We start from the raw sequence: 18,979 nt of genomic DNA, 5'->3' as shown, positions 1-18,979 counted from the left end.
ATGATTGATCATTTTTCATTCAACTGGAATTAGAGTTGTTTAAATAATAACTGTAAATTAATCAGTGTTCATTGAATTATACTGGTCATCACCATGTGGTCATCGTTTTTAATCATACCCACACTTTTCATCGCAATTCAAGGTAATAAGTTGATTAGTTTGTGAACAAGTTGATTAACGATCAATATGATTAAACTTTTTTCTCTTCTCTCGTTTTAATGATTCGTTAATTTTACCGATCAGCGGTCACACTGCTGGACTTTTCAATGGAAAAGCCAAATGACAATTTCATCATTCATTCAGTACTAACTGATGCGGTAAGTTTGATTGAATTAATAGTAATTAATTAATTGACATGTCAATTTATTTCTTTAATCAAGTCAACATCTGAACAGTGGCATCTGAGTGAATCAGTGGCTGGTAAGACAACAATTCGTGGAAAAATTCAAGTTTCAGGAAACACTCATAAGTTTGAGGTGTTTTATCATAAAGATCGAGATGAAAATAGACTATTACTCTCAGGTAAATTAACTCTAGATAATTTGATCAAGTAATTACTAATTTTTCGTATGATTAACAATCAAATATCCTTATTGTTCACCAATTATCATTATAAATCTTAATAATAGTGAGGGAAAAAACGCCTTCAACTTAATCAATCGGTGCTATTGATTAGTTGCTACTGAATTTCAGAAAATTAAACATAATATCGGAAACATTGATCTTATTATTACAATTTACTTACATTTTGATTAATTGAATTGAGAAAAATCTCTAAATTAAATTATCTTTAGATGGTTCGTGTACAATGAACTCGTATCTCGGTTCTAGTTGGAGTAACATGTTACCGGGAGTGGACAAACCATTGGTCAACATGATTATTATGCTTGGCCCTTCACTCATATTTCGCCTTAATAACAATGGTGAATTCACCTGGGTAAATAATACTAATCAATTAACTTTGCAGATAATTAAGAAGTTTCATTCTAATTGTTTCAATTGGAAAAATTGATTACTAGAAACAGGAAACTATTAAAGCCGAGGAAGAAGTCAGAGGAGTAAAAGTCACCAGCTATTCAACCCTAATTGGAACAACCTTCAAGCTAATTATTAGCTTTAGATGTAAGTTCATAGTCATCATGATATCAAATGAATAAATGACTAATCATTACTTTCAGCTGATCTCAATTTCTTAGAGGGTCTTAGAGATCCAATGAGAATAATATTCGAGGAAACGAAATCAAGCTCAGTTGTTATTACAGAGAAATTCATTTTGGATTACTATTCTTTCAAGCCTACAAACATTAATCTTGATAAATTGGTGGAAGTGAGTAACGGAATCGAAAACAATAGATGAAATTTTAATCAAGATTATTCATTCACATTAATCAAGGTAACTCCAGGCTATGGATGTGTCCTCTACTTTCAGCCAGGTCGGAATATCCCCATGGTATCAAGTCCACAAGTTCATTTGACATTTATTGAAACTTATTCGACCGGTGAAAACCAGGCCATATTACAAACTGAAAAAGTTGAGGTAATTTGACCAAAAGTTACAACAATTAACAAGCTAATTAACAATTTTTTCGTATCACCTGGTAACAAGATTTTCGCCGATATTGAAACCAACTACTTGCGTGTTAATCAAGCTTTTTCTGGCTCATCTTCCGTTGAAACTGTTTACGATACTGATCTAGGAATTGGATATTCCTTTAATCAGCAAGATGGCTCCTGTAAAATAAAGCCTTTAACCTCATCAACGCCCGGATCAATGAAAGAGGCATTTTCGATTTGAATACATTGTTTCTAATCCAAGGAACAGCTCGATATGTGGAAATATTTACCTGGTAAGATATTGATCAACTTTAATCAACTTTGCTCTAAGTTAAAACTGAATCGTGATTGTATCAATTTCATATCACAGCCCAATGAATGGCCGTTTGCCGTTGATTATTGGGAATCAACCAGACGCTCACAAACAATTGGTGGACTTGATTACAGCAAAATAGTTACAACTTTCTATTATGCAACTGAGGTGAGATTGATAACTTTTTTTAAATTGTTCTGATGATTAACTTTGATTCGTTTCAACTTTAGAGCGATGAAAATGGTCACTATGGAAAACATTTAGTTCCAACTTCGATTATTTCCAAGGGCACTGCACAGGTTTGTATTAAGAAAATCAATCATTAATTAATGTTTTAAATCATCTATTCAACTTGGATATTAAAATTCTATCTAATTATTAGAGTAAATATATCAACAACTTTTACCGAAGACGAGATATTCATGAATTTCAGGACTTTATTGAGGACTTTCAATACGAAAGTGCTTTTCAAGTAAACAGTTGTAACAATGATTGGGGCCGCAGAAAATCAATTACCCTATTGATTGGTTCACGAGGTAATTTATTTATTTCATTGGAAAATCAGCAACAATTGATTTACTCTGAACTTTCAAACGATGGTTATTAGATTCGAATGGCCTTAAGATTGGTGTACAAAATGTGTTTAAATTACGAAATTCAATAAGAAATTTAATAACAAGCAGTATGAGACTTTCGCCTTTACGTATTGTTGACATTGATATATCGTTTACGAGTGATAAAGTTCAAGCGGAACTTAGTATCATAGAGAAGCCAAGACTCGAAGGTAAGTTTAACACCAATTTCGTATTGAATTCAATCCTTGAAATATTAATTTCTTAAGCATTCATTATTTGTTAGAATCATTTGAAACTTGGGATCTCAGAGTTGATGCCAATTTATTGAACGAAAATGGCTTCAGTTTTCATTTGAACAATGTTGAAGAGTGTTTAAAATTTTTGGCCTCCAATACTGGACTCAAGTGAGTAAACTTTCGCGGTCAAATGTGACCTTATAACTTTGGGTATGTACTAAAACTTTTCGTTTCAGAGCTGTTGCTTATTGTGGCTCAACAGAGAGATGTCTTGGTATTAAGGACATCAAAACGGTATCAAAGGCTACAACCAAGGGTGCTACAGATAACTGCAAAATTTTCGTGATAACTTTCGGCAATCTAAACCACCTAAATGAACAAATAGCCCTGAAAGATATTGATGAGACCTTCAAAAAAGTTCTGGTTGGATCGACCATTGAACTTTTTGATAACAATACAGTTAAACATGAGCTGATAATAAATGAGATTCTTGATACTTCGGAGGATTCTAAAAGTGCCCTGAGTAGGCAAGCATTCAGCGTATCCAAATTAGGTGCTAAATTGAATATCAATCAATCCAAAGGTTTGGTCAAGTCTTTTGATTACAACTTTGGTCATTGTTATCGATACTGTGAAGAATCAAAGGAAATGGATTGTTCCGTCTTCTCCTATTGCTACAATTCAACTAGTGATTCTTTTGAATGTTTAGTAGCATCAGAATCAAGTGTTACTAATGGTCAAGATAAAGGTGATAATTTCATCGTAGAATCTGGTTGTACAGTTTATAAACGTAATTTGTTGCTTGATTACAAGAAATTACCTTCAAAAGGTCTCAATGATTTGATTGATTATTCTGTTCGATATTCATCAAGTGTTGAGGATTGTGCATCAAAATGTTCGCAATCAGCTGATTGTCATTTGTTTGAATATTGTAATTCGGAATCACTTTGTTTCCTTCATGATAAAAGTAATCGAATCAATAAATTGGATCATCAAACAAACAATTTAACCAATTGTAACGTTTATCTGTGTAAGTTGAAACTTCAATTTAAAATTTTGATGATTAATTGTCTCATTTCTTAAATATTTACAGTGAAAGCTTCAAATAATTTTCGAATCACCGGAAGCAAATTAGTTACTGATGTTATCCAAACCGAAACTCATCTAGATCTTGACCAATGCTGCATCGTGTTTCAAGTGGAGGTCACCAAATTCAAAATCATCATCTAACGAGTGCCGATCATTCAATTTCTGTGCCAAAGGTCAATCTAATCTTTGTCAACTTAGCAGGGTAACAGTTCATGATGCGAATGTTCAACTGACCGATTCAACAACATGTATCAATTACGAAATGATATCACCTAAAGTTGACCTGGAAAAATCAAATAACAAACCAAAAGTCTCTGAGTTCGGTGGTGGATCCATTGTAATGTTAATTGTCTATATCGCGATTGGATTAGGTTTTGGTACAGTTTCACCGTTTATTTATAAAAAGATAAAATCAAGATATATGACTAATGAATTACCAATGGAAAGATTATCCTAATTTTTCAACTTTATCCTATTTATAATAATAATCGTTCTTATTTGATTTTTCAATTGCAATTGTAATTCATATTAATAACAATTAAAACTGAGAAAATACTCCAATTCTGTTCTAAAAGAGTCAAACTAAAATTTTTCGCATATTCTGATAGAATTCAAACTGAGCCTCATGAATTACTGATTTGCAGTTCGTTGGAAATGCAGAAAAAAGTTCGATTCAAGGTGAGAACCAACTTGGTAAATCTTGTGAAACTCTTGGAAATATCCCTTAAGATGATGTGACACTAATTAAATCGTTAAAGTTGACTATATTCTATCGATTTCGATTCAATTAATTAGCTTCGGTTCCTATCAAAGTCTCACTTCTTTTCGACAAGAATTTCTGTTCTATGGTTCGATTAAAACTCGCGCCAATTTCTTTCTCCAAGCCATGTTTACTTTTCTGTGAATATCCAACACTTCTGTTGGTTTTATTCTGCGAAATTTGAACTCACTGATTTACTTTTATATACGAATTAGTCTGGCGATAATTTTTTCGTCTTTAGGGAAGAGAATGCTGTCCTTAAGAGGAATAATAGATTATATTGTTGAAGAATTGTGGATTATTTATAGATTTTGACAGTTTCGATATTGAGAAAAACTTAAGGCTCAAACCCTTTGGTTCATCTGCCTCAAAGGTGAGGATATTAAATATGAGAATATTTAATTGGATTTGAATTTTAATCAGCGTAAATTCACACTTGCAGTGACATAAAACCCAGAGAGAAAGGAATGACTAACGATCAAACTAAATTTACATAATTGTGAAGTTTCATTCTAATTGTTTCAATTGGAAAAATTGATTACTAGAAACAGGAAACTGTTAAAGCCGAGGAAGAAGTCAGAGGAGTAAAAGTCATTAGCTATTCAACCCTAATTGGAACAACCTTGAAGCTAATTATTACTTTAGATGTAAGTTCATAGTTATCATGATATCAAATGAATAAATGACTAATCATTACTTTCAGCTGATCTCAATTTGGAAGAGGGTCTTAGAGATCCAATGAGAATAATATTCGAGGAAACGAAATCAAGCTCAGTGGTTATTACAGAGAAATTCATCTTAGATTATTCATCCTTCTTGATCTATTATTAATACATGGTGATATCTTCATGATAATCAAATTATTGCTCTTTTTACCAATTGCAATCAAGTAAAATATTAAACCAATTGCAAAGTTTGCAAGACTAACTATCATAATCTCATCAAGGATCCTGAAAATTTATTTATAATCTTAATTGTTGTCGATAATCTTCACAATTAACAGGGTTCGATATTGATTGTTGACTTTTTTTCTGGGTTTTTTTTTCATTATCATTGTTGATTATTTTCAAACTGAAACAATTAAAAAAAAGCAATTGATTTTCTTATTAATCTTCCTTACAAGCCCAGAATTGTTGATTGTTACGATTAATTGTGATACTTAATTATTATTTCTGTAAAAGTAATCATCACTTGATCATTAACTTAAAGTGTTTTCCAAAGTTAATTACTCTTAAATTGCTACATTAATCAACTGTTATTAATTCCCAGGAATTAAATATTGATACTGTTCTGGTTACCAAACAATTAGCAATATGAAGGAAAAAAATTAAAATGATAAACAATTTAATGTAATCAACAATAGATTAGAAACAATTGATTGTTAAAATGAAAATTCATCTTGTATAAAGATCACAACAATCAATGTCAAATGTTAAATTGTTAACTCGAGTTGATCATAAACTAATCTGGTTAAGTTAATCATGTCATCATGATAAACCAACTTCCTGGTAGCATAATAAAAAAAGCCATTTAAGTTAACCATTTAATCAAGTGATTTAGTTAAAGTAAGAAAAAAAAATTCATTTAGTTGATTAGTTAATTGTTTACAATCATTATAGTCCATAGACTTTACCAGCCTTAATTGATCAACAGCAACATCAGCAAATTAATAATGATGATAGATAACAATTAGTTTCAATGAACCTCAATGTGTTGGTAAATCAAACAATTGATAATAATCATGTTAAGAAAAACTATTCAAATCATCATCATCATCTTTAATCATAACTATCATTACGATTCACTTTCATTGTTATAAAAATAGTAACTCATGTAATTTATTCATCGTGATATATTAACATCATTAAGAAAAGGAAAAAAAATGAATGAGAAAAATGAATTGAACTTATCAATGAATATGGTGACGAATATATTGTTGGTCAGTTTCAAATTCAGTTGTAATCTATTAATTTTCTTGAATTTTATATTATGTTTATGAGACTCTCTCTCATTGTTACCATAGTTATTGATTGATATAAGGCTGAAAATGATCATTATTATCATCATACAAATGAGAGTCTCTTTCACATAGCCTGAAACCTGAATGAAAACCTGAATACCAAGGTGGATTTGGGTGAGTTCATCATCATCATCAACCTCCACCTCCCATTCATTTTTTACATCATGTTTTCTTTACCTGTGTGAGTGAGTTCCCAATATCTACCTCCTCCAACTCTCTCTTTTTTTTTCTCTCTCTCTCTCTCTCTCTCTCACTCCCTCTTCTTTATTTCATCATCTTCTCTTTCTTTCCTTTCTTTTTCCACAAGACTGATCAAACAAGATGGCGAGAGTCTTTTTCTCTTTCCACTTTCCAATCACAAATTCAAACTAAACTCAATTAACCAGGTTACTATTGTCTGGTAACTTTACCTCTTCCTCTACTCATCCACCCACCAAACTACCTGCCTCCATTTACCTGTCACTCTTAACCTTACCTTGCTTCTTGTTTCCCATCATTGTAACTTTGAAGGTTTCCTTTCTCATTGCAATGGTAATATTATCACTTATTATCACTTCTTGATGCTGATTCAATTCATTTTGTTACCTTGTTGTTTTTATCGTTTCAATTTCATTGGATTTTGTTGTCTGTTTGTTGTTTTGTTTGCTATTGACGAGGAAAAGTTAAACAATTGAAACTAATTGATTGATTTTTTTGTTTTATTCATCCATTTACCTGGGATTTACTAATCTCACTGTTTCATCATCTTAATTATCATCATCAATAACAACCTTATCAACAACTCTACCTTTGAAAAAACCAATCAATCTCATATCGGCTTTATGATCAAGTGCTATAAATATCAACAAATTACACAACAATCAACACTAATATAACTTGATCCTCATCTTCAATGTTAATCAAATGTGATCTGTCTTATGTTGATTAACTGTTAATTGATTGTTATGAGTTAATAATTAACCAATAACTTTACACCTTTTTCTTGTGGTGTTAACCAACCAAAGTTAATCTCAATCAATTTTGATTGACGTAATAATAACAATCAAAGTGAAAATAAAACTTCCTGTTATTACAATTAAACTAAATTGTGAATATAAATTTGATTATGCAAGTCATTTTTACCTCAATTTTTTTTGATGATCAACAAAATTACAACAATTAAATTCATCAAAAATCATTCATGCTGATCAACAAAATTGTAACAATAAATACCAAGTTCAGGTAAATTGGTTGTAATCTAAATCAACTTAATTGTGTCAACATATATATGATGGTAATTTAATTGCTACTAGTAATCATCTTCATTATCAAAACAACAGCACAACCAAAGATTTCAAGGTGACAACAATTAGAGGGGAAAAAAGACTCGAAGCCAATCAATAAATTACTTCCAAATTAAGTTATAACTTTTATCGATTCTCAAGTGACCCAAGTTAATTTAGTGCCAAAATGCCGATCTACAAGCGACGAGATACCGACGATACTGATGATCCTCTCATCTTGACTCAGAAAACAAAACGATTCTCCCTTGGATCAAAGATCAAGGCCATTAAAGCAGCTCGACGAGGAAAACGAGGCCAAAAAATAGGCCAATTTTACTATGAACAGGATAATATGAACATTTCAACATACGACTCGAAGTCACCTTTATCTTTACACAAACGCTACGGTCACAACTTTAATTGTACCGAGGAGCGGATATCAACTCGACATGGTACCTTACTAGTTGCCCGTCAAGGTGCTAAACCAGGCCCACGAACACCGGTTATCTTAACCTATCACGATTTAGGACTAAATTATATCTCAAATTATGAATCATTTTTTTCTCTAAGTGAAAATTGTTCACTTCTTGCATCATTTACAATATATCACGTTAACGCCCCTGGTCAAGAGTCAACCAAACTTGACCCAACCTACAAGTTTCCCTCAATGGACACACTTGCAAGCCAATTGAATGATGTTCTTGACCATTACCAGATAAAGACTTTCATTGGATTGGGAACAGGAGTTGGTGCTAACATATTAACACGATTTACACTCACTAATCCTAAACCAGTTGAAGGATTAATTCTGGTTAACGCTAATTGTTCACAAGCCTCTTGGCGAGATTGGTTTTGGGCTAAGCGAAACATTAAATCATTAGTAAACTCTTCATCTGTCAACAACAATTTACCAACACCACAAGCACCAATTGATTACGATACAACGACACCCATTTCATCAAATTATCTTCCAAACAATGTAACCGATTATCTTTTATGGTATCATTTTGGTTCTAATCTACGATCTCGTAATTCACCTTCAGCCGATATAATTGACATTTATCGATCTTATTTTAATGGTATAACCGTTCACCCCACAAATTTGGGTTTACTGCTTGAATCCTATTTTAAACGGAGTCCACTTCGTTTCTCTCGAAATACAAATTCATTTTCAAACAAACGTGCTAAACTTTCATGCCAAGTACTTTTGATTACCGGATCAGCATCACCTCATCTCGAATCAACCATTATTATGAATTCAAGATTAGATCCAAAAACAACGACCTGGTTAAAGATTGATGAATCGTCGATGGTTTTAGAGGAAAAACCTCATAAAGTGTCACAAGCACTTCACCTTTTCCTTCAAGGTCTTGGTTACCCGCTTAAAGAGATGGTCTTAAAAAGAGCTCGTCTTTCGGGTTTAAGTTTACCCTCCATTACTATGGGTACTTCAATACTTTCAATTCCTTCCATATCTTCAGTACCCTCGACACCAGTCTCACCAATAAGTGCTAATCAAGTATTTTTCCCGTGCTAATAATAACAATCCACCCAAGACAATGAGATGCCAAAGGATGAAAAACTTGAATCTATTCCCATCAGTGGGAGTCGAACAACTTTCAGCTATGATAATTGTAAATTAGTTCGTGAAGACAATCAACTGGCTCTGTTTGATCAGCTCTCAAGTTGATCAACATAAACAGCGCGATTTTTGGATACATTTTGTATCCCAAAGGCATTTGAATAAAAAGTTAACCATTTTTCTATCCACTATATGAGTGTAACAGTTAATTTATCAACAAATATTCTTAAAATTATTCGAGTAGATGAGGACGAAGAAGGTTAAAATCTTGACAAACTTGATATTAAATATCCTAAAGTTATCAATTCAGATGACAAAGTTTCGATTTTGATTGAAAAGATATCCCATTATATCCGAAAATGGGCTTTAGCTTTTTGAGATTAGTAATACAAGATTATCTTATCATTTTCTTATTCTAATGTCAGTATTGATCTTAAAGTCTATCTTAAAGTACAATTGTTTGTCCTTCTATTTATCAGTGTTAATAATAGTTCCTAAAGTTGTTTCTTTCGTGAAATGTTAAGACCCAAACAAGCCGTTCGAAAATCTGAGATGACAACTGACCAAATTTCAGCTGACGAAATGTCACTTAAACGTTTCCCTTGTAAAGAGTTTTCGATTTCCATTGCGCGATTAACAGAGAAAGATCTGATTCGGAACAATTGTGATAAACGAAAACCACCAATTGAACCCGTTTCCTCTTCTTCTGGTGAAATTTGTGACGATGAAACTGATCATGAGGAAGAGGAAGACTTTGTGGATGAAGATGAAAGATGCCAAGACCCAGAGGTAACCTCAGGATCGGTGAATCCAAATTCTGTTCCAGTAAAATTTGGAAAGATATTCAACAATGGAAAAGACCATTTATTCAAGCATATTGCTCAAGAGAGGATTAATTACCAAGGAAAATGGATCAATGTGATTGAAACCAAATGGGAAAACACTTTGACCTTCACCAATCGTTCTAATGGCCCCTTATCGAAAAGTTTACCTTATGGATTATCATCAAACTCTTATAATCTGATATTGAATTCTGATCCAGAGGCAATTTTTTCCAAGAGAATTTCGAAACATTGTTGCCAGTATTGTGGAAAACCCTATTCTGAACGAGGTTCTGTGAAACACCATGAAAGATACTCATGTAAATTTCCTGGTGGTCCTGGCCATAAATGTACCAAAACTGTGCAAGAGCTTGTGCTCGCTCTGTTCCCTACAAGCCACGAGCCAATCAGCGAAAATGTAGAAAAATTTTACGGCGAAAACGACAATAAGATCAATTTTCGCTATCAACTTTTTCTTTATGTTTGAATTTTAATAAATTTCCATTTTAAAACTTTGTCTAAGTAATAAAAGTTTTTCCTATTCGATAATAATACCTCAGCATGTACGAAACTATGGAATCAGATTTTCTCGGAATCAAGTTTTGGGTGATTAATATGAATTTAGGTGAACGATTATAATCAATACAAATGTAAATCTATTTAGATTAATTAGTCCATTTAGCGTTCGATTCTGGTTGAAAATGATAACCATTGTTAACAATGTTATCGATTATACATAATCTTAATTGTTTCAATATCAATGAACGGAAAATCAGAATCTTTGTAATATAAAAAGGTAAAAATAAATAATTGTATTCAGTCTATTTCTATTAATATAAATCATCTAATTGATATTTTATTTTACAAGTGAAATTACTAATTGTTGACACAATTATCTATTCTAACAAATATGAATTCATCTTTTTTCTTAACTGTAACTGTTTTAGCTTTGGTTGGATGTTGTCAGTCAGCACCTAAAGTTGGCAAATGTCCAACTCCTGGAGCTGAAGATGATATCGGCTTTGATGTTTCAAAGTACCTTGGACGTTGGTATGAAATTAGACGAACTGATAGTCCAAACGAAAAAGGTGTCAAATGTTCAACTGCAAATTACAGTCTCCGATCCGATGGTAAAGTTAATGTAACCAATTCAGGAGTCAATTCAGAGTAAGTACAGTAGATTAACAAAATCTTTGGGATAAATACTAATAGTAACTGTCTATTTGCTAACATTTTGTTCAACTGATTTTTTCCCATTTAACTATTAAGAGGTGATGATGTTGTTGCTTATTTAACAGCGACAATAGTTGATGAAAGTAAACCCAACTTCTTGAATGTTGAACTATTTCCAGGTAAGACTTTCACATTATCATTAATTGACCTTGAAATCTACTAACTTTCCAATGTTATTAATATTCATTAGGAGCTCCAACTGCAAGCTACTGGGTTATCAAGACTGATTATCAGACTTATTCAACTGTAGTTTCATGTGTCCAAATCACAGCGGACATGTACTCAGGTAATGAAATGATGATGATATTGTAGATGGAAATTAATCTATTCTTTTACGACTTTTGTGACAGTTTCTGGGTGGATTTTGTCAAGAACTCCAACTTTAAGTGGCGAAGTAGTTGAAGAGTTGACCAAACTACTTGAAACCAAAGGAGTGACCGAGCTCTTGACCCCAGATCGAGCTGGATGTACCAACTAAATCAAAAAACACGAAAATTTCCATAGAGATTTTTGTAAATCGTGGCAAAAAGTCACCAAACCGAAGCCACAATGATTACAATTAAGTGTAACAATTGATTGAACCCTGAAACTTTGATTAATAAAACAATCAAATCTAATCTGATTAACTCATTTCTTTGTTTAAAAATAAATAAGCAAACAACACACAAGAATATAATTGAACATTAAAAACCTTTATCAACTAATCAATAATAGATTAATAGAAATGCTTTATTGATAATTGTTTAACCCAAGTTTGATATACACTCTTACCTGATATCAACAATTAGCTAATTTTTCAATCATAATGATTGCTTATTATTGGCAGTTTGTTATGAGATGTAAATAAATATCTAATCATCAAGAAATTGATCAAATTGAAAGTTTTGTTTAAACTGTTATCGTGCCAATAAAATGATTATCAATCATTTAAATATCAATATTGAATTTGGTTGAAGTTGTTTTTATTAATATAATTGTTTGACAATTTAATCACAAATGATTATCTTCATTCAATCAAGTTGACAATAAAAAGGAGACGAGGAAAAATTTCCACTGACATAACAATTAGTTATTTATTGTCACTCACAACTTGTTTACTTAATTGTGATGAAGTTAATACAGTTAATTAGCTTATTTTGTTTAATAACAAATTCGCTCACTTGTTTAGTGAAAACTTTTGACAATACAAACAGTTTCGTTTGCGTTTGTAACGATCAATATTGTGACAAACTACCAACGGGACCTTATTCATCCCCTGAGGCGTTGACTATCTTTAAATCTGATTCATCATATGCTCGTTTCACCAAATCAGTTATTCCAGATTCCGATCTTTTCAATGATAATGAAGACGTTCAATCAACTGCCGATCTTTATGTTACAATCAATGTAACTCATAAGTTACAATCAATCACCGGTTTTGGTGGTGCTTTTACTGATTCTACTGGTATCAATATAAATAAACTCAGTTCTGACCTTCGGGATCAGTTGATTACCGATTACTTTGGTGCTAATGGTGCTCAGTATAACCTTGGTAGAGTTCCGATTGGTGGTTCTGATTTCTCAGATCGTCCATATTCATACGATGATGTTGTCGATGATTTCGAGCTGGAACATTTCGCTCTTGCCTCTGATGATTTCAATTACAAGGTAATCTAATTGATCTAACGCTGATCATGTCTAGTTAATCAAATCTATCTCAATGTAATCAACAGATTCCTTACATCAAGAAAGCTAAATCATTGAATGGGAACCTTAAACTATTCGGATCACCTTGGGCTCCTCCTAAATGGCTCAAGACCAATAATGCTTCAGAAGGACTGGGCATCTTAATTGGTGAACCAGGAAGTTTACACTGGAAAACATGGGCTAATTATTTTGTCAAGTAAGTATCGTAGTCTCAAATGGTGGTTCCAATTGATAAATTCTAATGGTGATCTTAGATTTTTTGAAGCTTATAAAGAAAATGGTGTTGAATTTTGGGGGTTAACTCCACAAAACGAGCCGCTAACTGGGCTCAGTCCTAATTACGCTTGGAATACATTAGGATTTTCATCAGCGATGATGAGAGATTTTATTAAAAAAGATCTTGGCCCAGCTCTGAAAGCCGCTGGCTATGGTCCAGATGTAATTAAAGTCATGATTTATGACCACAATAACGATGAGATATTGAATTTTGTCCGAGGTGTCCTTTCAGATAAAGAAGCGGCGAGTTATGTTGCCGGAATAGCCTATCATTGGTACACTTTAACTGACTATCATGATGAATTGAATAAAGTTCACGAAAATTGGCCAGATTATTTCCTAATTTCGACTGAGGCCTGTGAAGGATGGGTTCGAGGTCGTGAAGATAATAAAGGTTAGTAATCTAATCAACTTATGGTTGGTATTAAAACAAAGGGAATCATAATGAACGATTATCAACAGTTATGTTGATTAACCAGCTTATCGTAATCAAAAATGCATTACAATGGGGAGTCCCGTTAGATTGATGCAAACTTAGTAAACAACCATGATAATGTTTCATAAGCTTATCGTTGTACAAAAGATTAATCTGATAATCTCAATTATTTACTTTCTCTTTAGTTACTCTTGGTAATTGGACTCGAGCTGAAACTTATGCTTTCGATATAATCGACGGCTTAAACCGATGGTCGACTGGTTGGGTTGATTGGAATCTTGTTCTCGATCCAAACGGTTTACCTAATTGGGCCAAAAATCCAGTTGATGCTCCGATAATTGTCTCAGCTGATGGAAGTGAATATTATAAACAACCAATGTTTTACTCGTTGGCTCATTTCAGTAAATTCTTGCAGCCAGAGTCAAGGAGAGTTTTTCACTCAGTCGATAGTAAAGACAAATCAATCCTGGATAAAGTTAGATTAACTACTTTTGTTAATCCATCTAATGAATTTGTTTCAATCATTGTAAATGCAAATGAATCTCCAATCAAAATATCTTTCCAAGGTGTTGATGATTCAAGGAAATTTACTCTTGGAATCGGTGGACGTTCAATGCAAACAATAATCAAACCTTTGTGAATATAAAAACTACCAAGATAATAATCAATCCTTAAACAATCAATTAGCACCAGTTAATTGTTTGTCCTAATTGTATCAATTATTTCGATTCGATATTCAAATCATGCAGATACAATAAAAGGTACTAAAAATTAATAGCAAATGAAAAATTCAAAATTCAAGACTTGCGATTCTAATGAGACTTGAATCAAACTGATAGGGAGTTTCAGTGAATTTGATTTCGATTTATCAATTCGTTATTGATAAATATGAATACATTTGTTTAGATGAATGATTTTATTTCAAACAGTAAAAATGATTAACGGTAATGTACACCTGATATTGGAAGAAATAATCTCGAAACAATTGGAGGTTATATTGAAATTTTTGTGGATTCTATTGGATAATTTTGAGGAAGAAAAGTTTCAGTCGTTGATAAGGTTTTGATAGGGTTCGGAACCACCATTGTAGATATAGCGAGTGAAACCAATTCTGATGTATTTAACTAACATTGGACTGACCAGTCCCATGGTCAAGCCAATGATGACGAAAAAAATAATAATACCGATACCAGACCTGGATTTTTTAGGCAATTTTGGTGATGATGTTGATGTTGATTGCTGCTTAATTGTTTCCATCAGTTGATAATTTGAACAATCATCTGATAATAAGACTTGATTTACATTTGATGCGGAAATTGTTTCAATTGATAATTCACATTTACTGATAGATTCACCTTTTGGACAGTAATTAAATGAATTACATCCATCTTTCTTATTGTAATGATCATCGTTTTGTCTCATTGAAAAGCACAAAGAAGCACATTGGTCAACTGTTAAATCGACTTCTGAATGAATTATTGATTTGACAGTTTTATGATTGTTCTTTACAAAATGATGAATCTTTTTTGCTAGAAAATAAAACAAGAAAAACAAACGATTACTCATCATTAGTAGATGAAATAGTGAAAGTATTAATGAAACTTACGAATGTAAATATCACAGAATTTATCTGATATTGTTTTCGATGTTGTATAATGTCCACCAAATGAACAATATCGAGAATCACAAATCTCAAATGAATAACAGTTTTCATTTGATTCTACACAAGCTTGAGCACATTCATCTACTGTTCGAACACTCAATCTTTGGTCCTTCTCTCCTCCAGAACTAATAAACTTTACCGATGGTAATTTATGATAATCGAGTAAATTATTTTTTCCATAAATATTACAAGAGTTATCTCGAACTGTACCACTATTCGCCAATGATCCATAAGTTTTCTCAGATACTCGACATTCTACCAATTGTTTACTATCATCAAGTGAAGCACAAAACGAGAATGTTTCACAAGTCGAACCTTTCGATGAGGTAAGACAAGCTCGATAACAATCACCAAAGTTTCTAATCCCTACAATCGACTCTCCGATAGAAGGATCAATCTTAGCTCCATTTTCCACATCCTTGAATAAAACTCGAGTCTCTTGAGTGTCGAGAGGAGGAGAATCTTGGACAACATTAGTGATCTTGAACCCAAATTGAATGAAACAATCGTCACAAGGAATCTCGAAATTTATTCCAATTAATTGGGAAAACCGAGTAGGTAATTGTTCCAGTGACAATTCTTGTACCAATTTTCGTAATTTGTCGTTTCCATTTACGTAAACTTGACAAATAGAGCCCGTGCCGTGTAATGTGTTATTAATAGAAACAGGAAATTCTTGATTTCGTTTGACACCAACACACAGATGATCCAAATCCATACAGCTGATAACATATCTATCAACAAAGTTACGAAATCAATCATACATGTAATATATTGTATTAATATCGTATGAAACTTACTCGATATCTCCTCTGGTTGATTGTGACCGCAAACAATCAGTCGGGCTTCTAATTGAGACTTTAAAATAGTTATCAAAAGATTGACGATCAAACTTGTATTCTGTTTTGTCCATGGATTCTAAATAAACATTAAAACTCGAATCAATAAACAATAAATAAAGAATCCAAACTGGAGTTATTACCAATGATATTTGGAGCTTTAACTATTTCGACATGAGCGACAATGTAATTTGATTCGAGTTCAATATCGACATTTGTTATCCTAATGTAAGACAATTTTAAATTAGTAGAAACCAAAAGCTTAATTGTTTCTCGAACCAAGTATATGTTTTCAGCAGCGTAATTAAGACCTTCCGTGTAATTTAAATCTAGCAATAGAAAAACAATCAAAGTTAGTTAATATTATTAATAATAGTTATTTGGATTATTTTGATTATTTCACAATCAGAATAAAATAACAAAACTTACCTGAACTTTCAATATGTAACTTCAAATACATTTTATCATCAGGACTATCATAACAATCAGTGATTTGAAATGATTCACGATAATCATTCTCATCATGATTAACTTTATCATAGTCAAAGAAATCACGTCTCCTTGATTCACTCAAAATATATTTAGACTTTTTTGAACAAGAGAAATTAAATTATTAACCTCGAGGTTAATTGTTAACAATCAATATAATAAATTATTAACTCACTAAATGATATTTGTAAAACTTTCTCTCTGCAGCGATTGGTAAATAATCCCAATCTAAATCGCTGTTATTGGACTAAAGGAGTATAAAAGATTATTAATCTCTAGAAAATGATTAATTTCGGTTGTTAAATCATCTCGAGTTAATTCAATTAAACTTACGTTTTTCGCCATGAACTGAGTGGTGACAATCTTATTATATTTCGTATCATTATTGTAAAGTTCCGTTGATTCCCAAACATCAACTAATTCCGATCGATGTTCCTTTTATTTATTGACAAAAATTATCATTCAAATCATATGACACTCACAGATGAATTACCAATACTTACAAGTTTAACTTGACCAACGTATTTGAAATCTTTTATGTCCAAAGTAATTGGGTTAATTGTTATCAAATTGTCATCATTGATCTGAGATTCTTTAATGTCGATCGGAACTACGTAACATTTACCGTCTGAACTTGAAAGGATATACTTGACCCCAAGATCGTGAACGATAATTGATTGTTCTAATTTTGTAGAACCAAATTGCTCTACTTTTGTAATTCGAGTAATCAAATTTTTTTCGTCGACGGAAAACTAAATATAAAAAGTAATGGTTATGATCATAAAGATTTAAATTTTCAGTTTGATTTGATAATCACCTCACTGTAGATTGATCTGCTTGAAGACGATTCTTTAATTGTCTCGATTACATTAACATGATATCGATCGGTGTCAAGTTTGGGAAACGGCTGATTCAGCTCAAGATACCTTGGACATCCAGTACCAAGAGTTGGCTTCAGTCATGAAAGTAATGATACAGTAAAGATAAAAGCTACTACTGACCATTGGTCTTCTCTTGAAATACTCACAGTTACTAAGGATTCATCAAAATCGGATGACAATCTTTTCGTATCAAAATATCGTAAAATAATGTCTCAACTTGACCTTTGGACGAACCTGGAACCTGACCTGTGAGAATCAGCCTTTTGGGCTGTCTGACCCCAATAAACGAGTTCAAGGTAACTGAAGCCACAATTAAATATCATTAGAAATCCCAAGTTAGTTAGACTCGAATTCAATTGAGAAGTTATTTTGTTTACCTGGATACAGAAATGATAACCTGAGGTTTTTGTTAATATTCAGAACAAGATTTTTCATTTCTTCGCCCCTTAAGTAGACATTATCATCTGCAAACTATGAACAAAAACATTGATAATTAAGATTGTGACTTTTGATTATTACTAACAATTAACTTACAAATCTATTTGATTGAGGCACGATTCGGTAGTAAAAAGATGGACCCATAAGTAAGGCCATATTGAGAAGCGGGTTTGTTACCGTTGGAATCATTGAGCTCCATCCATTTGGTGTATATTTCAGTTCGTAACATTCATTATCTTTACACAGAGAAAAAGTAAACAGTTAATTAGTTAATTATCTTGATCTTAAAGATTTACTTCTCTTACCATGGAAAACTAATCTGATCTGATCATCATTTTCATGATAAAAAACTTGAATTTGGTAGTTTTTATGAGTAATTTCAATCTTTCCATGAACTTTTGGCTTAACAATTAAGGTCTCCTTGATTGTCCAGGTTTCTTGTGTTGACTGTAACAAATTAACAACCACAATTAACTCGTTCAGTAATTAAATTCATAATCTCTGTTATTTACCTTATCGGTCAGTGATGAAAGTATTGACAGGCTTCCCATTGGTGATTTAATTGGATAATCCAATAAATAACCTGACAATTAAATAATTATAAACATAATGGTAACAATTTAAAGTCTTTTAATTACCTTTACTTGAATGGTAGCATGTCAATAGTACAAAAATGAACAAAAAAATTGATGAAGACATTTTGTCAAACTAGTGAACAGGAATTCAATGCACAATTAAAATGTATTAGTAACAATTAAGTTAATTGTCTGATGATCATTTATCATAAAAACGCCTTAGCTTCTGATTTTTATGAATATTTTTTTAA

General features: G+C 32.2%; 5 protein-coding genes across 5 annotated transcripts; 4 read left to right on the top strand and 1 right to left on the bottom strand.

Moving 5' to 3' along the window:
• The first annotated feature begins 93 nt into the window (after nucleotides 1-93).
• On the top strand, nucleotides 94-4,328 carry LOC128386192 (uncharacterized). The gene is made up of 16 exons (XM_053345187.1): nucleotides 94-142; nucleotides 244-317; nucleotides 381-522; nucleotides 795-937; nucleotides 1,020-1,122; nucleotides 1,179-1,327; nucleotides 1,394-1,537; nucleotides 1,607-1,719; nucleotides 1,823-1,847; nucleotides 1,925-2,035; nucleotides 2,098-2,166; nucleotides 2,250-2,403; nucleotides 2,475-2,651; nucleotides 2,726-2,846; nucleotides 2,915-3,708; nucleotides 3,772-4,328. Exons 1-16 carry the CDS (start codon nucleotides 94-96, stop codon nucleotides 3,906-3,908), a joined length of 2,505 nt encoding a protein of 834 aa, XP_053201162.1. The 3' UTR covers nucleotides 3,909-4,328.
• Nucleotides 4,329-6,465: 2,137 nt separating this feature from the next.
• On the top strand, nucleotides 6,466-9,582 carry LOC128386092 (protein NDRG3-like). The gene has a single exon (XM_053345061.1). It carries the CDS (start codon nucleotides 7,997-7,999, stop codon nucleotides 9,344-9,346), a length of 1,350 nt encoding a protein of 449 aa, XP_053201036.1. The 5' UTR covers nucleotides 6,466-7,996; the 3' UTR covers nucleotides 9,347-9,582.
• A 1,446-nt stretch (nucleotides 9,583-11,028) lies between these two features.
• Nucleotides 11,029-11,974, top strand: LOC128386173 (apolipoprotein D-like). Its single transcript, XM_053345166.1, has 4 exons — nucleotides 11,029-11,379; nucleotides 11,482-11,564; nucleotides 11,636-11,731; nucleotides 11,796-11,974. Exons 1-4 carry the CDS (start codon nucleotides 11,123-11,125, stop codon nucleotides 11,921-11,923), a joined length of 564 nt encoding a protein of 187 aa, XP_053201141.1. The 5' UTR covers nucleotides 11,029-11,122; the 3' UTR covers nucleotides 11,924-11,974.
• Nucleotides 11,975-12,469: 495 nt separating this feature from the next.
• Nucleotides 12,470-14,618, top strand: LOC128386172 (putative glucosylceramidase 4). The gene is made up of 4 exons (XM_053345165.1): nucleotides 12,470-13,092; nucleotides 13,158-13,327; nucleotides 13,386-13,801; nucleotides 14,029-14,618. The coding sequence occupies exons 1-4, from the start codon at nucleotides 12,553-12,555 to the stop codon at nucleotides 14,481-14,483; spliced, it is 1,581 nt and encodes a 526-aa protein (XP_053201140.1). The 5' UTR covers nucleotides 12,470-12,552; the 3' UTR covers nucleotides 14,484-14,618.
• Nucleotides 14,619-14,723: 105 nt separating this feature from the next.
• On the bottom strand, nucleotides 14,724-18,923 carry LOC128386191 (uncharacterized). The gene is made up of 15 exons (XM_053345186.1): nucleotides 18,792-18,923; nucleotides 18,666-18,736; nucleotides 18,459-18,600; nucleotides 18,250-18,389; nucleotides 18,093-18,186; nucleotides 17,870-18,015; nucleotides 17,652-17,786; nucleotides 17,338-17,586; nucleotides 17,168-17,269; nucleotides 17,010-17,081; nucleotides 16,775-16,931; nucleotides 16,489-16,674; nucleotides 16,307-16,424; nucleotides 15,450-16,240; nucleotides 14,724-15,372 (listed from the first exon to the last, which is right to left on the bottom strand). Exons 1-15 carry the CDS (start codon nucleotides 18,850-18,852, stop codon nucleotides 14,888-14,890), a joined length of 2,949 nt encoding a protein of 982 aa, XP_053201161.1. The 5' UTR covers nucleotides 18,853-18,923; the 3' UTR covers nucleotides 14,724-14,887.
• Between the last annotated feature and the right edge of the window lie 56 nt (nucleotides 18,924-18,979).

The sequence above is a fragment of the Panonychus citri genome, unplaced genomic scaffold, assembly GCF_014898815.1.
Source record: "Panonychus citri isolate SS breed McGregor unplaced genomic scaffold, ASM1489881v1 Contig00063, whole genome shotgun sequence".
Lineage (NCBI taxonomy): Eukaryota > Metazoa > Arthropoda > Arachnida > Trombidiformes > Tetranychidae > Panonychus > Panonychus citri.
The sequence above is the reverse complement of the archived record's forward strand: the minus strand, read 5'-3'. Positions and strand labels throughout refer to the sequence as shown.

Excerpts from the sequence above, each read along its gene's own strand:
- LOC128386173 (XM_053345166.1), top strand. The coding sequence starts at position 11,123 with ATGAATTCATCTTTTTTCTTAACTGTAACTGTTTTAGCTTTGGTTGGA. Across the intron at positions 11,565-11,635 it reads GAATGTTGAACTATTTCCAG|GAGCTCCAACTGCAAGCTAC; the intron begins GTAAGACTTTCA and ends AATATTCATTAG. Across the intron at positions 11,732-11,795 it reads CACAGCGGACATGTACTCAG|TTTCTGGGTGGATTTTGTCA; the intron begins GTAATGAAATGA and ends CTTTTGTGACAG.
- LOC128386192 (XM_053345187.1), top strand. The coding sequence starts at position 94 with ATGTGGTCATCGTTTTTAATCATACCCACACTTTTCATCGCAATTCAA. Across the intron at positions 1,848-1,924 it reads TATGTGGAAATATTTACCTG|CCCAATGAATGGCCGTTTGC; the intron begins GTAAGATATTGA and ends TTCATATCACAG. Across the intron at positions 2,652-2,725 it reads AGAGAAGCCAAGACTCGAAG|AATCATTTGAAACTTGGGAT; the intron begins GTAAGTTTAACA and ends ATTATTTGTTAG.
- LOC128386092 (XM_053345061.1), top strand. The coding sequence starts at position 7,997 with ATGCCGATCTACAAGCGACGAGATACCGACGATACTGATGATCCTCTC.
- LOC128386191 (XM_053345186.1), bottom strand. The coding sequence starts at position 18,852 with ATGTCTTCATCAATTTTTTTGTTCATTTTTGTACTATTGACATGCTAC. Across the intron at positions 18,390-18,458 it reads GATCAGATTAGTTTTCCATG|ATAATGAATGTTACGAACTG; the intron begins GTAAGAGAAGTA and ends CTCTGTGTAAAG. Across the intron at positions 17,082-17,167 it reads CTCAGTTCATGGCGAAAAAC|TCCAATAACAGCGATTTAGA; the intron begins GTAAGTTTAATT and ends ATACTCCTTTAG.
- LOC128386172 (XM_053345165.1), top strand. The coding sequence starts at position 12,553 with ATGAAGTTAATACAGTTAATTAGCTTATTTTGTTTAATAACAAATTCG. Across the intron at positions 13,328-13,385 it reads TGGGCTAATTATTTTGTCAA|ATTTTTTGAAGCTTATAAAG; the intron begins GTAAGTATCGTA and ends TGGTGATCTTAG. Across the intron at positions 13,802-14,028 it reads AGGTCGTGAAGATAATAAAG|TTACTCTTGGTAATTGGACT; the intron begins GTTAGTAATCTA and ends CTTTCTCTTTAG.